The sequence below is a fragment of the Cynara cardunculus genome (genome assembly GCF_001531365.2).
Source record: "Cynara cardunculus var. scolymus isolate 2C chromosome LG 11, CcrdV1, whole genome shotgun sequence".
In the NCBI taxonomy this organism is placed as follows: domain Eukaryota; kingdom Viridiplantae; phylum Streptophyta; class Magnoliopsida; order Asterales; family Asteraceae; genus Cynara; species Cynara cardunculus.
The window spans coordinates 5,064,947-5,079,653 of NC_037538.1; the positions used below are offsets into that span (position 1 = coordinate 5,064,947).

Genomic DNA, 14,707 nt, shown 5'->3' on the forward strand with positions numbered 1-14,707 from the left:
AAGACAAAGTATTTTGCTCGCAACATGTGGAAAAAAAAAAAAAAAAAAAAAAAACTGAAGAACAATCTGATAACCATTCATCTGGACAATATGCACATGTGCATACAAGTCATTGAAGCTGTTTTATGGTTTTTATGCACGTGTGCATGTTATACACATGTGCATATCATACAAATTGTTAACAATTATTTGTATACACATGTACATACCGTCCAAATGAACGGTTACCAGCATGTTGCTTAATTTTTTATTTTTTTTTACAGTTTTCTCCTTAACTTTACTATCTATACTATATTATAAAGCATTTGACAAAAACTCTTAAAAACTATTTTTTATGCATGAAATATTGTGTATTAATGCATATTACTTAAAATTTAAGATTATAAGTWAATTGTGCGTAAGTATAACTTATTAAAGCTCCATTTTTGAATTTATATAACTAACTGCAGATAAACATAATCAAATACATGATAAACATCTCATTTTAAATATAAAAAATTTAAAATATGATTAGGATAATCATTAAGTTTTACTCATTATCTTTATAAAATTTTATTGTTAAACCTAAAATAAATTACTTCACTAAATCGAAAAAACATTATCTTTCTCAAAACCACATAAATCGTATTAAATCAACAGAGACAAAAAAATAAAACGAAACATTAAAATTAAGATATATATCGCTACATTGTGCGAGTATCCTTCTAATATATATAAACAAATTTAAACGAACAAACATTCACAAACTCAAGAAACTAATCATGTTTATTTTGGGTGTGTTTGGTATTAGACAGAAGACATAATAAGATATGACAAGATAACTGTTTAATGTTTATTAAAACAAAATTAGACATGACAAAACATATAAAATGACCAACTTACCAACTATATCAATCGGTTCATTTACAATCAATTGATATAGTTTAGTATCCTTGAGGGATGATTTAGTAATTGAGTGTAACAATTAGAAGAATTATTAAGGACAAAAGTTGCAGTCCATTGCCGATTCTTGCATTTCCCCCTTTTACGCGGTCAACAAAACGTCTCTTTTGCTCCATGACCATGAGCACTTTCTCAGCTACTTCTTCATCGTTGACTTTTTCATAATTGAGCAGCCGTACCTGTCCAGGCAGCCATTGAAGAGCTCTCCCTTCCCGCGGCTTCCATTTCTCTATCTATACTCGTCTTAATTTCATTCTGTTTACTCAATAACTTTCATTTGTTGCCCAATTTGAAAAAGAAAAGCTAAAGCAAAGATGAATGATCTGTTTTCTGGATCGTTCTCTCGTTTCCGCAGCGAAGAGCCATCGCCGCCGTCTCATCATCAGAACAACATCGAGATGACAGGTAACATGCCCTCCACTGGTGGTGTCAACCTTGATAAGTTCTTTGAAGATGTTGAGGCGATTAAGGATGAGTTACGAGCACTTGAGACGCTGCATAATCAGCTTCAATCGTCTAACGAACATAGCAAAACCCTACATAACGCTAAATCTGTGAAAGAGCTTAGATCTAAGATGGATAACGACGTCGCTATCTCACTCAAGAAGGCCAAGTTCATCAAAGTCCGTCTCGAAGCCCTAGATCGTTCCAACGCCGCCAATCGTAGTCTCCCTGGATGCGGACCTGGCAGCTCTTCAGATCGAACTCGGACCTCTGTAGTCAACGGCCTCCGTAAGAAACTCTCTGATTCGATGAACTCCTTCAACGATCTGCGTAATAAAATGGCTACAGAGTACCGTGAAACCGTCCAGCGACGGTACTACACCGTCACCGGCGAAAATCCGGACGAATCGACAGTAGATACGCTGATCTCCACCGGACAAAGCGAGACTTTTCTGCAAAAAGCGATTCAGGAGCAGGGGAGAGGGCAAGTGATGGACACAATCCTTGAGATCCAGGAACGACACGACGCCGTTAAAGAGATCGAGAGGAATCTGAAGGAATTGCATCAGGTGTTTATGGACATGGCGGTGCTGGTGGAGAGTCAAGGGGAGCAATTGGACGATATTGAGAACCAGGTAAACCGTGCCAGCTCGTTCATCAACCGTGGTACCACACACTTACAGGTTGCACGTAAGCATCAGAAAAACACCAGGAAATGGGCCTGTTTTGGGATTGTTTTAGTGTTGATTGTCATTCTTATTATCATACTCTCCATCAGGCCTTGGGAGAACAGCGGTGGCGGTGGAGGTGGCGGCAATAACAATTCCACACCTACCTTATCACCACCACCGCCTCCACCACCGCCATCCACTTGACACCATCGCATTTGGTCACTACTGCAAGTGGTAAATTGGTGTTTCTCGTCCTTGGTGTCTATCATTACTTATTTTTTTAAAAGATGAGTATACATTTCTCAAATTTTTATGATACTTGTTTTTTCGATTATTGTATTTACTTATGAGAATTGTATTTATTTATGGAGAGATTAATTTATTTATGTAAATAAGTCATCATTGTTAACTTGTCAAGTTTTTTAGGAGTCTATGTCAGCTATATATAACTATTTGATAGCAACTTAATGGTATAAAAAATGATTTACCCAGTAAGTTTCTAGGAGGAGTTTTATTTACAAAGTCAAGTTTTTTTTATACTTGTCCCTCCGAATTTAAAACATGCTTTTTTCATCTATGAAACACACCATTGCAAACAAAAATCTTCTCAATTTACATAAACAGATTAATCTACACCACAGTTTTATCCATTGTGGACTTAAACGAAAAATCAATCAAATAACCCCATATGTCCTAAAAGTGTATGATCGAGACTCGAGACACATGATTAGATTAGATGTAACATTTGAATGTAACATTACTTTTTAATGGAAATATGAATTATAGGATTCGGACGATATTAATTTTTTTTTTCTTAACGAGACTCTTTGTAGAAATCTTCAACAATATGTATAACGTTTTTTTAAGAAATTATTTTCCATCTTGTAAGGGATCATATAACCGAAGAAATGTATTTTTTTTAGATTTTAAAATGAATCACAATATCAAAATCTAACCGTACAAATCATTGCAAAACCGGTTTAAGGTTTTAAAAGAATAATAAAATATATTAGAATATACATGGTTTCAAATCAGAACATCATAATTTTAAGAAAATATGAAAACATTCATAACACATTTGATAGATTCATATGAGGAGACATGGTGTTCCATAAATGACTTGGCGTGATACCTAAGTCGGGCCAAAAGTCATCTCTACTTAGTATCATATGTGATATGAGAGATGTAAACGAGCCGAGTCGAGTGACGGGTTATTTGAGCTTGGATCGAAAGAAATATCGGGCTCAAATATTTTTTCAATATTTAGGCTCGAGTTCAGATAACTCGTTCTTGCATTTTTATAAGATAATAATGTCGTTTGAACAAACCCGTGTCAAAGTATTTTATCCATTGACATAAAATCTTATCCGATAAATGAAAAATAAGAGTCGATAAATAGATTTCATTTAGATAAGTCAGAACCGTGTCATGTAACAAAAAGTTGTATTTTCCTGAACGGGTAAAATGACACCATGCTACATGTAAATTTCAAATGGAACCCTAATGTTTAAATAGACGCTCGAAAACAGAAATTCCTTCTTCCCGGCTAAATCCTGCACTCTAGGGTTCGCAATTAATCTCAATCCATGGCGACACTTCGAATGATAGGCATGACTCTTCTACTTCGTTTTATTGTGTATAGACCACTCCATATTGTTTAATTTACTAACATTTATGATTTGCTTGCTCTGATTCGGTTCAATTTCAAACAGACATTGCCGTTAACTTCACAGGTTAGTGTCACTAGAGTCGATTCGTTTTATTTCAATGATTTTTTCTTAATTGATTGATTATTTTTACGATATTGATGCAGATAGTATGTTCAAGGGTGTATATAATGGAAAACAATGCCATTTACCTGACATTGCAGCAGTTTTAAGTAGGGCTTGGGGCGCTGGCGTTGATCGAATTATTGTAAGTTCCGGATTTCCTCGTTCATTTATCTGTTACAATCGAAATTACGTAGTAAAATCATTGAACAGTACTTCGACGGCTCTTATGTTTGTGCAACTTAAACTATGTTGCTACAGAATGACCATTTTATCTGTGGCTTTCAGATGAAAACAAATTGACTTCAGGATTTACATGCATTTACTGATTGATGAGAAAAAGATCCGTAACTTATATGTAATTCTCTCAGTGCGGGAGTGTACATTTATCTTGATGCATTTCCATGTGGATCAAAATTTACCATTATCTTTGGTACAATGCTTCAAAATGATCACTTTGTTCTTGCGGCTTCTTTTATAGTGCAAAAGTAATTTAATTTAGCTAAGATAGTTGGAAGACTATTCTCTATATCCCTTGTTTATAATCTGGTTCAAATTGTGTATGAGCTTCCGAACATTGAAGGGATGTCTTTATTGCAGGTCACGGGAGGATCACTTGAGGAGTCGAGGGAAGCTTTAGCTATTGCTGAAACTGATGGTTAGTCAATGTGTGTGCTGATTTGCTGTATATTTTTACCAATTTCGTATTATTGGATTGGATTTTTTTGTTAAGATACTTGGGAGTGGTATAGTACTGAGGGTTCAATGTTTGTGGCAGCAAGACTATTCTGTACAGTTGGAGTGCACCCAACACGATGTAATGTGAGTTTTTTTTCTTTGTTGTTAATCTTTCTTATCCTGTGAATGTGAAGATATATGTAGTTATGATTCTTTTAATCATGTTCAGGAGTTCGATGAGAGTGGAGATCCCGAAAAGCATTTTCAGGCACTGTTGTCACTGGCTAAAGAGGGAGTTGAGAAAGGGAAGGTAAGATCAATATGAAGGCTAAAAGTGTTGCTTCACCTTAAGTCCTGAAATTTATGATTTGTTTGAGCAATGTCTTGTCTAGCTTGCAAGGATCTGCAACTTAAGTCTTTCTCAAAGTTCATGATGCCGCTTAATCTTTCAAATTCTGAGAGTTGTTATTGTCTAAATTGACAAAACTATTAATGAAATCTTATATTTTTGAAAAGGTAGTGGCAGTTGGTGAGTGTGGATTGGATTATGACAGAACTCACTTTTGTTCACCGGAGATTCAAAGGAAGTATGTGATGCTTGAAGCAGAAATGAGCTATATGTAAAAATGCTAATTGTAGGGCTGAATAGCCTTCACAAAAGAGTTGGCACATTAGATGCTATGATTTATTGGGTATGTTTCTCATTTACACTGTTATCACTAGGTACTTTGAGAGGCAGTTTGAATTAGCACATCTCCTGAAGCTTCCAATGTTTCTTCATATGCGAGCAGCTGCTGGGGATTTCTGTGACATTCTGGAGCAAAACAAGCAGAGGTGTGGATGGATCTTCCAGAGACTAAGCTATGTTGTCTATTGTAGTTTACACTCTAATTTGTTCTGCTACCTTTTCTGTTGGTGCGTATCTATGATACCTGTTTATAGTCTCAAAAAGACATTAGGTATACAGCTTCTAAGTTCTATCAAATAACAGACTATATCTACAGTGAAACCTTTTACTCTGATCATATGGCTAGACCTACCTTACAAAAGGATTGTGCATTCTACTTGGTTATAGAGGATGTGTGCAAAATATAAAGACCACCTTCAGTTCTACTAAGATCTAAAGGCCTTTTAATAGAAGGGTGTTGCAAAATACAATTGGTAGGAGTGACAAAGAAAAATCGTTATTTCTTTATTTTCAATCATTTTTACGTCATGGTGAATTTAAAGTGTTTCTTGGTGGGATTAACAAGGAAATGATCAAATCAAATTCTTGCAACAATATCACCAACTAATAAGCCTAGGTTTTGCATCTGCCTTATTTAATTGCTGATTGATCTGTGTGAACCACTTTGTGGTAGGTATCTTTGGTAAGGCATGCTATGTAGTTAATCAGTGTCTGAAGTTGCTAATCCCACCAAGAAATGCTTAGGTTCTGAAGTTTTATATCTCGTCTCACAGCGAAAGAGAGCAGTGGCTCAAACCACACCAGCATATGTTTCACCCTTAAAAGACTAAGAGGGTAGTGTCAGTTGATTCATCTGCTTCATTCAAAAGAACCCAGTCTTCATAATATGTGGAAGTACCATGATATTGCCGTTGATATGTAGTTATTTTATTAAGGTGCAGCAGAATTAGGAATGATGGATATTTTGGCCAATTGATCACAAAAGATATGCTATTTCAACAACCCTTTTGTGATAAAATTGTTCCATATTGCGAGTGGGATTAACCTTTTTGCTGTTCGTGCATTGTAATCTATGATTTAAAAATCCATCGTTATATATGTATCCTAATTAGTTTTTAATCCCAAATCAATTTGGTTCGTAGGTAAACCTTTCAAAAAGAGCTAGTTCTACAAATTTTAAAAGGCTAGAAGCCACCTAGGGGCCGCTTACTAAAGTCTTACCGATATCACTTATCTTACTGATTGAGCATGGCAAGGACTGAGAATCTTACCCTGTAAGAGGACCGAGAATCTTGTCTTACCTGGTGAGGGAAATGACTCTTACCCGTTAAGCGCTTACAGGGTTTAAGATGCTTACTAAGAATCCATTTTGATGGCTGATAATGTTCCACGATAAGGGAAGTGAAGGTGATATCTCTTGCCTGTAAGCGTTGCAAGTGTTAGGTAAACGGCCCCTTAGTTTTCTTCATCCTGTTTATAGTGGCCAAGGAAAACTTAAACCTGTTACGAAGATGAAAATTTATATCTAGCGTGTGATAGAAAGGAATGCAGCGGAGTGCAAAATATCAGGTAAGAAGGTGATATAGGACCAACCATAGTTGTTAAAAGCGCTCCCGAGGCGCGACTAGGCTCTGAGGCTCATAAGGTTGAAGATCTTGGGCTTTTCCAAAAAACCGAGGCTAGGCGTATTCATGAGGCTCACTCAGGCTCTATGCCTTGGCTGAGGTGCTGTGTGGGCCTAGGTGCACCTGATAAAGAGTTATTTAATACCAAGTCAAACCTCAGTATTAAATAAGTTTTATCATCTTCTTATCTTCTAGGTGTCTTAAAAGAAGAGTTATTAAATAGATGACGAAGTCAAACCCTAATATTAGACACCCGGTTCTTATAACTTCAAGCCTCTTTCTCTATAAATACCTGTTGTGAATCAACCCAACTCAACAATCAAAATTAAGAAAGGAATGGCAAATTGAAATTAATAGCAATGGGAACAGGTAAGACACAGTGAAATCACTTGCAGTGGTCATATGATTACCATTAACAAGGGGAAGATATGTATGGCAATTCGAGAGGCCATTCTCTCCAGGTTTACAAGGGAAATATATGCATGAAAACAATACTCACCTCACCACCCAATTTATACTAGATTTCTTAAGAGTAAATTCCCAAATTGCCCTCTAACAGACTAACTCCCAGCCTTCTCATTCTTTTGGAGTGGTCCCCGTGACAAGTGGTTTTCCCTGCTTCCTTTTTCTACTATAAGTGAACTGAATTGGGGTATTTCTAACAATACCCAGACCTTAAAACTTCTCCCTCATGGCTTATGCTTTAAACCCTTCTCCCTTCTGCCTCTGTAGAAGTATTGTTGGTTGCTGCACTGGAGGCTTGTACTTGCTACATATTTGAGTCGTGTGTAACTGTGTGTGTGTGTATAATTTTTTTTTACATAAGATGCGCCTCACATTTCTGAGGCCCGCGCGTCACGCCTGTGCCTTGCGGCTAGGCCCCAAGACCCCTTTGTGCCTAAATGTGCCTTGAGCCTTTAACAACTTTGGGACCAACATTTTCCCCCTTAAACCATGTAAGAAGGTAATGTAGTTTCAAGATGACAGGGTATTAATTTATGACAAAATGGTTTCCCTTTGGTGAACCATGTAAAAGATGATGTGCTAGTAAGTTTTGTCGACTCTATGTAGCAAGGTAGTTGTTTACTGATGTTAAAAGTTATACACTTTGTTAATAGCCCCTCATTATGTGACAGGTTCTATGGCGGAGTTGCCCACTCATTTACCGGTACTCCAGAAGACCGTGACAAGCTTCTTGCATTCAGCAATCTCTTTATAGGTCAATATCCTCCTATTTGATCTCATTTTCATATGTATTTGAACTAAATACATGTAAAACTCGTATCAGAAGTTGCAATGATATACAAGTTCCTAATTTTAGTGTTCCATTTCTTCCAAGAACAGGTATAAATGGTTGCTCTTTGAAAACTTCTGAAAACCTTGATGCTCTAAAGGGTATCCCAGTTGATAGAATGATGATTGAGACCGATTCTCCTTATTGTGAGATAAAAAACACTCATGCTGGAAAAAATTTCATAAAATCCTCCTGGGCATCTAAAAAGAAAGAGAAGTATGACCAGGATTGCCTAGTCAAAGGTCGAAATGAACCTTGTTTAGTTCGGTAAGTGCATTGCATATTTTATGTACTTCTATAATGCTTATAATCTTTGTAAATGCATATTACCTTGTCATTTTCGTCGTGGATATCAAGTCATGCAAGAAGAAAATATACACTGGACTTGAGAACTCTGTTGGAATTGGAAGGCCGGGGCCTGATTTAATGTGTTTGATATCTTAATTTGAGCTGTCTAGATCCTGATACAATTCATCAATCATCTCCAGGCAAGTCCTCGAGGTCGTTGGTGGTTGTAAAGGTGTTGCTGATCTTAACCAACTGAGCAGAACCCTGTACTACAATACGTGCAGGTAATTTGAGCACCATAGGTTTTATGCTTTTTCAATCTCATTGATTTCTGTGCTTTACTATTTCAGATATATAAGATATGAGAAGTTTCCAATCTATAGAATAAATATGATGCTAGAGTCCCATGTCAGTTAGACTTGGACCACTTTATTATCGATATATGGTGGAGCCTCTCCTCTCTCCTCAAAGGCTCTAGGACAATCTGTGCCCATCTAGCCCCACATTGGCTAGACTTGGAGTCTTGGACCGTTATCCCAATATATGTTGGAACTTGGAACCTCTCTTCTCTCCTTTTGGAGAGTAATTTAGGGATTCCACATATTCTCAATATATGTCATAATCGGGCAGCCGTAGTTTCTCTTAGTTTTTTATCCACCTTGAGGACAAGGTGGTCCTTTGGGGGTGCGGTAATGTCATGTACCCACTTTAGGCCCAAGCCTGCGCATACTTGTTATCATAGAAGGGGATAGAAGGGGTGTTTTGGGTACTTCTGTTAATAAACATCTAGTATAAATTGGGAGGTTGGAAGAGGGGTCAGTATGCAGAAAATTAGTGAGTTGTTTTGGGAGAGATTACAATCATTGTCTTTTTTCCGTTCATTTACTTTGATTGAATATAATTTGGCTAAGCATTTCCTTTCTCTTATTATGTTTGTTTCACCCTGTTACGGTTCCTAACATTCTCCAGCCATTCGAGTTGTGTATGTACACCGTTGAGGCTGCAACTCTTTGAACAGATCTTTAGCCTTTGTAAAATCGCCCACCTTGTAACAACCATTTACTTGTGTTGGGTGAACATTAGCTGGAATGACCATTTCGTTCTTCAGCTGCTTCGGGTTTTCCAAATTGCCAACAATGCATAATGGTACGGATATCAATGATAATATCCATACGGCTCAACTCAAATAACAAAGAGCAAGCCTCTGTGATGCATCACGACTATTATCCATAAATCAAAATGTTGTATGAAACTATCTCGAGTTCGTAAACGCTATCACATTTGATTTACTCAATATGACACCGGGTGTTATGCAGGGTTTTCTTTCCTCATGACTTGGATTCTGCAGCAGATGGTCTTCTTTCTGGTGTTCAAAGTTCCAAGTAATGTACTTTTATTTGGTTTCCGCAGCATTTATTTGCCGTAAGACATCCTATTTTCTCTATACATAACCATAAGTGTACTATTTGAATTGTAATTTAGAGATTATATGTACCATTCTGGGAGTCGTGTTGTTTTTGGTTCTGACTTCTTAAGTTCATGTGCTGGAGTAGTGACTAAAGTTCAGTCTCTTCACATATGAATGCCCACTCTCCCCTCGGTATCATTATGTGCACACATGAAACTTTCAGGAACATAATTGAAATTGCAATGGCTACGGGATCCTCAACTGTTTGGTAACTGGATGGAGTAATTTTTTGGTAGATAAATTCAAAAAAAAAGCATCAGGAGGTCACTCATCATAGTACTACTCTCATTTAAACACATTCATCAAAGTTGCAACTTAAATTATAGTAGAGACAGATTCATACAAGAACAATAACCAAATAAAAGAATAAGAAAATAGTTGAATCACATGTGATTTTACATTAAAGATTTTACGCTAAAATCACATGTGATTCACACGACTTTTGCCACCTTAGTCTGAAATCACATGTGATTTTGCAGTATTTGTGTTCTTTTATTTTGTTACTATTCTCATTTGAACCTCATTGCTATACATGCTATGTATCAATGTGAAGACCGACCTTTTCGCAAATGCCAAAATGGTCAAGTCTGGTGCAACATACAACACTGGTTTCGGCCTTTCGCTATTCCAACATGGAAAAAGGAATAGCCTAACAAAAAATAAGCGAGACAGATCATGATAATGATTCGTTTTGTGTTTTCTAACTTTTAGTATTATAGACGAAATAAAGTAACAATCGTCTTTGTTAAGTTTTTTTTTTTTTTAAATTTATTTTTTCCAGCAAATACAAAACCAATTTCAATCATAACATAAAAAAAACATCAGATGTTGATGAATGAGCATTTCTTTTACTATTTTTTCATTCCAATCATACACTAAAACTATCTTAAAAAGAAAATAATACTGTAAAAAAGTAATACTAAGAAAATACTATATTACAACTGTTAAATGTTTAATCAGATATAGATATGACAGAACAAATAAAATAACAAATTTACCTTTAATAAGTTGTTTATATATTTTGATTAATAATTTAGTTTATTAAATTATAATAAAATACATATTTTTGAACAAAATATATCACTAAAAAAATGACACAAAAATAAAAAATTTATGTAGTTTCAAATTTGTATTTTATATCCTTTCTATATTGTTTTTTATATTAATAAATAACATAAATTAATCAAAATAAAAAAATAAAAAAAAAGAGTTTTGAGGATGTATTTGATGTTTTAGAATATAATTAGGTTTATTAGTAAAATATAAGTATGTTCCGCCTTTTCTATGAGATGGAGGAGGAAGATGTGTGTTCTATACCTTTCCATTTTTGTTCCTATTTGTTCCGCATAAATGTGCTGTTAGACGTGGATTTGTGATTCTTATTATGTCTAGTTCTGTCCAATATACCAAACGCACCCTTGAAGATGAACCAAGTAACATGTTATTAGATTGAGACTTCTTCTCATAGGCCTTGTACGTACAAATTTAACAAATGTATTAAATCAGTGAATTTTCATATATTTTTCGTACTTACAAGTTTAACGAATCTATCAACTTTGATTTGTTGTATGGTCACAAGTTTAGAGGTGAGTCCCATTTCCATTGATAAATATATATTCCCATTGTTTCAAAATAAATGTTCATAATAAAAAAATATACATAGTTTTAAGAATGTGTAGTTAGTACACTTTTAATCAACAAAATGACAGTTTCACCTAGCGACGGCCAAATCGGCCCGGCCCGGGGCTGCCGGAGGACCGGCCAAGGATCGGTTATAGGATCGAAATCTGGGACCGGTTATGGATTTGGGGTGTTTCGTGGGATCGGGACCGGTTATGGCCCGTCCCGGCCCGGCCCGATTTAAAAAAAAATGTAACTATTTTTTTTTAAATGTAGCCGTTTTTGGGTCTTTTTTTGCTTTCTAAACATTATATATAAGTGTCTTGGTTGAGAAATTTATATACCAAGTTCTCGATTCGCAAAAAACGCAAAAAAACGTTCATAATTATCGGTTTATTGCTATATTTTGTAAGACAATGTAATTTTAATTATAATAAAACGCATTTTTAAAATGTATTTGAGTGACCTAATTACAAATTTTATAATGTATTAAAAATATATATCATTAAAAAATAAAAATAAAAATAATATTTTTTAATGACCGGGACCGGGACCAACGACCCATAACTTATTACAATAAAGCTTGACAGGGCTCAACTTTTTCGAGCGGGACCGGGACCGGTTATGGCCGGTTATGAGAAATCATGATTATAAAGTGAAAAAGTTTTTCATCATATAATTAAGGGTAAAATGAGAAAGTAAACATTTATTTTGGAACAAAATTAAAATAATAATATAAATACGTATTTTAAAATAAATAAAAATAGTAATAATAATATTTATTTTGAAAGGAAAAGAGTATATAATTAAAAATACAACAATAGAAAGAATCACCGCCAACAAAGTGTTTCAAGATTCGACTTTTAAGAGTAGTGGAATGGTTGATTTCCATAAATGACAACTCACTCCAAGACTACTTAAAGACCAAGAATGTTAAATCATATATTAAATCATTATATTTGTGAACAATTATTATATTATTATTATTAGATTTTTTTTTAATTAACCTGAATATCCAATCCTGTGAGTCGACTAATTCTACAACGACCATCTACTTTGCATGTAGCTCAGAGTCACCGCATTTGAACATCCGTGGCCATAAGGGAATTTTTGTTCCTTCTTGGAATTTGAACTTGAATCTCAACTAATCTTTAAGGATCTTGAAAAACAGTCAGAAAAATCTCCAGTAGTCTTATAGGACTCTAACCGGTAAACAATTATATAACATGTACTTTGGATTTTGGTATAAGAGAATTTATAAATAAAAACCATAAATATAGTAAACAAGCATCTTTATATATAAAAACAAAATAGCTCTTTTACTAAAACATCTCTAATTGTAGCTAGGGTTGTCTTGTTTCCTTTTTTTATTTTCTTAATATTTAATAAATTTCTGTTATTAAATTCATAGTTAGGTCATGTTAAAGATCTATCCATCTTTTTGGTATCTAGGTCTTATTTTGATATCTGATTTATAATTAAAAGTATATAGAAATCGAGTATGGACCTCACATTATCATCTTTTTAAACTTGTTTATTGACCCATCAAAGTTAAAAACACTGTCAAAAGATTGCCTTTAAATCAGTAGTCTTTGCCTCTATCTTTCGACGCAATTGGAGGCCTACCAACGACATCGATTTGTAGCTTCTTCATGTAACTCCATTGTTCTCTTCTTGAACTCCATCTGCATGTGTGATGTAATGAAGATAGGCGATTTTTTAGTCTAAATAAATCAGTTCTGATATTTTAAACTGTATTTATCTCAATAAATAAAAGATATGGTCGATTTTTCGGTTTTGAAAGAAAAAACTAGAAGCAAAAAATGTAGATTTATCAAGGTTGGGAATGACAATTTTAAACTTGTAATTTTATGTTTGGTGAATTAGATTTTGAATTTAATAATCTATTTTCCTTGAGAACAAGGATGAGGGCATTTTGGTCAAAGCACATCCTTTTGTAAGTGAAGTTTGGTTTTTGTCTCTAGCGTTTGTCAATTTCATCGGTTCTCGTTCCTAAACTTCATTTAATCGGGTTTTATCCCTCACGTTTATTCATGTCCTACATATTTCATCTCTCGTGTTTACCGATTTCGTACATATTTTATCTCTCGTGCTTATCCATGTCCTACATATTTCATCCTTTTGTCTAACGAATTTAACCTTTTTTGTTTAATCCAATTACATGAGGAGTATTTTGGTTAAACCACAAAATCGAAATTCTATGACTTCCTAAAATTAAAACCCCAAAATAAACCAAAAACCTGAATCAAAAACAAAATTAAACACTGAATTTATCACTAGTCTTGTCTCGCATCATGATACAACAACACTGTCAACGATTAAAGTCAAGATGTCGATCATTTGTTGATGGCCCATCGTCGAAGATGCCAAAGGTTAACTAACGGTGTTAGATCTGGTATACACTCTGATGGCTCGTCAACCCTTCTCAAAATATACCGATTAGATAAGAAAGTGAAGGAAATTCCGATTGTTAGTACATATAGTCTATGACAACAAAAAGTGTAAAGGTTGAGGTTTTTGATAAGGAAGTTCTAATGATGATAGCGACCGTCACTACTTCTCTTGGGTACTGGCGGCAATGGCTTCTCTTTATCGAAGAAAAGGGAGCAAGTGACGTGAGAAGACGAAAGGGTGGGTTCACAATGATGGGATTTTAGTATATTTAAAAGAGAGAGAAGATAAAATTGACTGAATTACCCCTCGTTTAACAGAAAAAATTAAAGATCGTCAGATAGAAAAACGAAACCTGTTGAAATGGACAAATTTGAGGGACGGGAACCATTAAAATAGACAAAAGTACGCTGGGACAAAAACTAAACTTTACGCTCTTATTTAGCCTCATAGGAAGTCAGAAGTTCAAACCTCACCAAATATGAAAAGGATATGTGAATTTATTTGCCGCGTATAAATATTATATACTTAAAAAAACGAAAATAAACACAAAATGTGATTTATTTATATCAATCAATTCATGGAACTCATATAAAATGGTACTTGTTTACCCTTAATTAATGCCAATGGTTCACAATCATTAATGACAAGAAATTCTATGAGTGATGTTACCGAATTGCCCATGTGATGTATATCATGTATCTAGTTGCCATTATGTTGCATAACCACCCATGCTTATGTTATTAATAATATCATATTATTCTCATAATAACCGGCCTAAAATAATTAAGAATTAATCCACTTGTCC

At 34.8% G+C, this 14,707-nt stretch overlaps 2 protein-coding genes across 6 annotated transcripts; both read left to right on the top strand.

The window, feature by feature from the left end:
• Positions 1–1,073: 1,073 nt before the first annotated feature.
• LOC112521378 (syntaxin-121-like) lies at positions 1,074–2,462 on the top strand. Its single transcript, XM_025130205.1, has one exon. It carries the CDS (start codon positions 1,257–1,259, stop codon positions 2,259–2,261), a length of 1,005 nt encoding a protein of 334 aa, XP_024985973.1. The 5' UTR covers positions 1,074–1,256; the 3' UTR covers positions 2,262–2,462.
• Positions 2,463–3,529: 1,067 nt separating this feature from the next.
• LOC112522046 (putative deoxyribonuclease TATDN1) lies at positions 3,530–9,975 on the top strand. Of its 5 annotated transcripts, none has more exons than XM_025131109.1 (12): positions 3,530–3,665; positions 3,770–3,790; positions 3,871–3,971; positions 4,427–4,484; positions 4,605–4,648; positions 4,734–4,814; positions 5,021–5,091; positions 5,228–5,338; positions 7,954–8,036; positions 8,162–8,378; positions 8,600–8,683; positions 9,716–9,975. In XM_025131109.1, exons 1-12 carry the CDS (start codon positions 3,644–3,646, stop codon positions 9,783–9,785), a joined length of 963 nt encoding a protein of 320 aa, XP_024986877.1. In that variant the 5' UTR covers positions 3,530–3,643; the 3' UTR covers positions 9,786–9,975. The 5 variants fall into 5 exon arrangements, with proteins under 5 accessions (XP_024986877.1, XP_024986876.1, XP_024986880.1 ...); XM_025131108.1 differs by lacking the exon at positions 9,716–9,975 and adding an exon at positions 9,369–9,709; XM_025131112.1 differs by lacking the exons at positions 5,021–5,091; positions 9,716–9,975 and adding an exon at positions 9,369–9,709.
• The last annotated feature ends 4,732 nt before the right edge of the window (positions 9,976–14,707 follow it).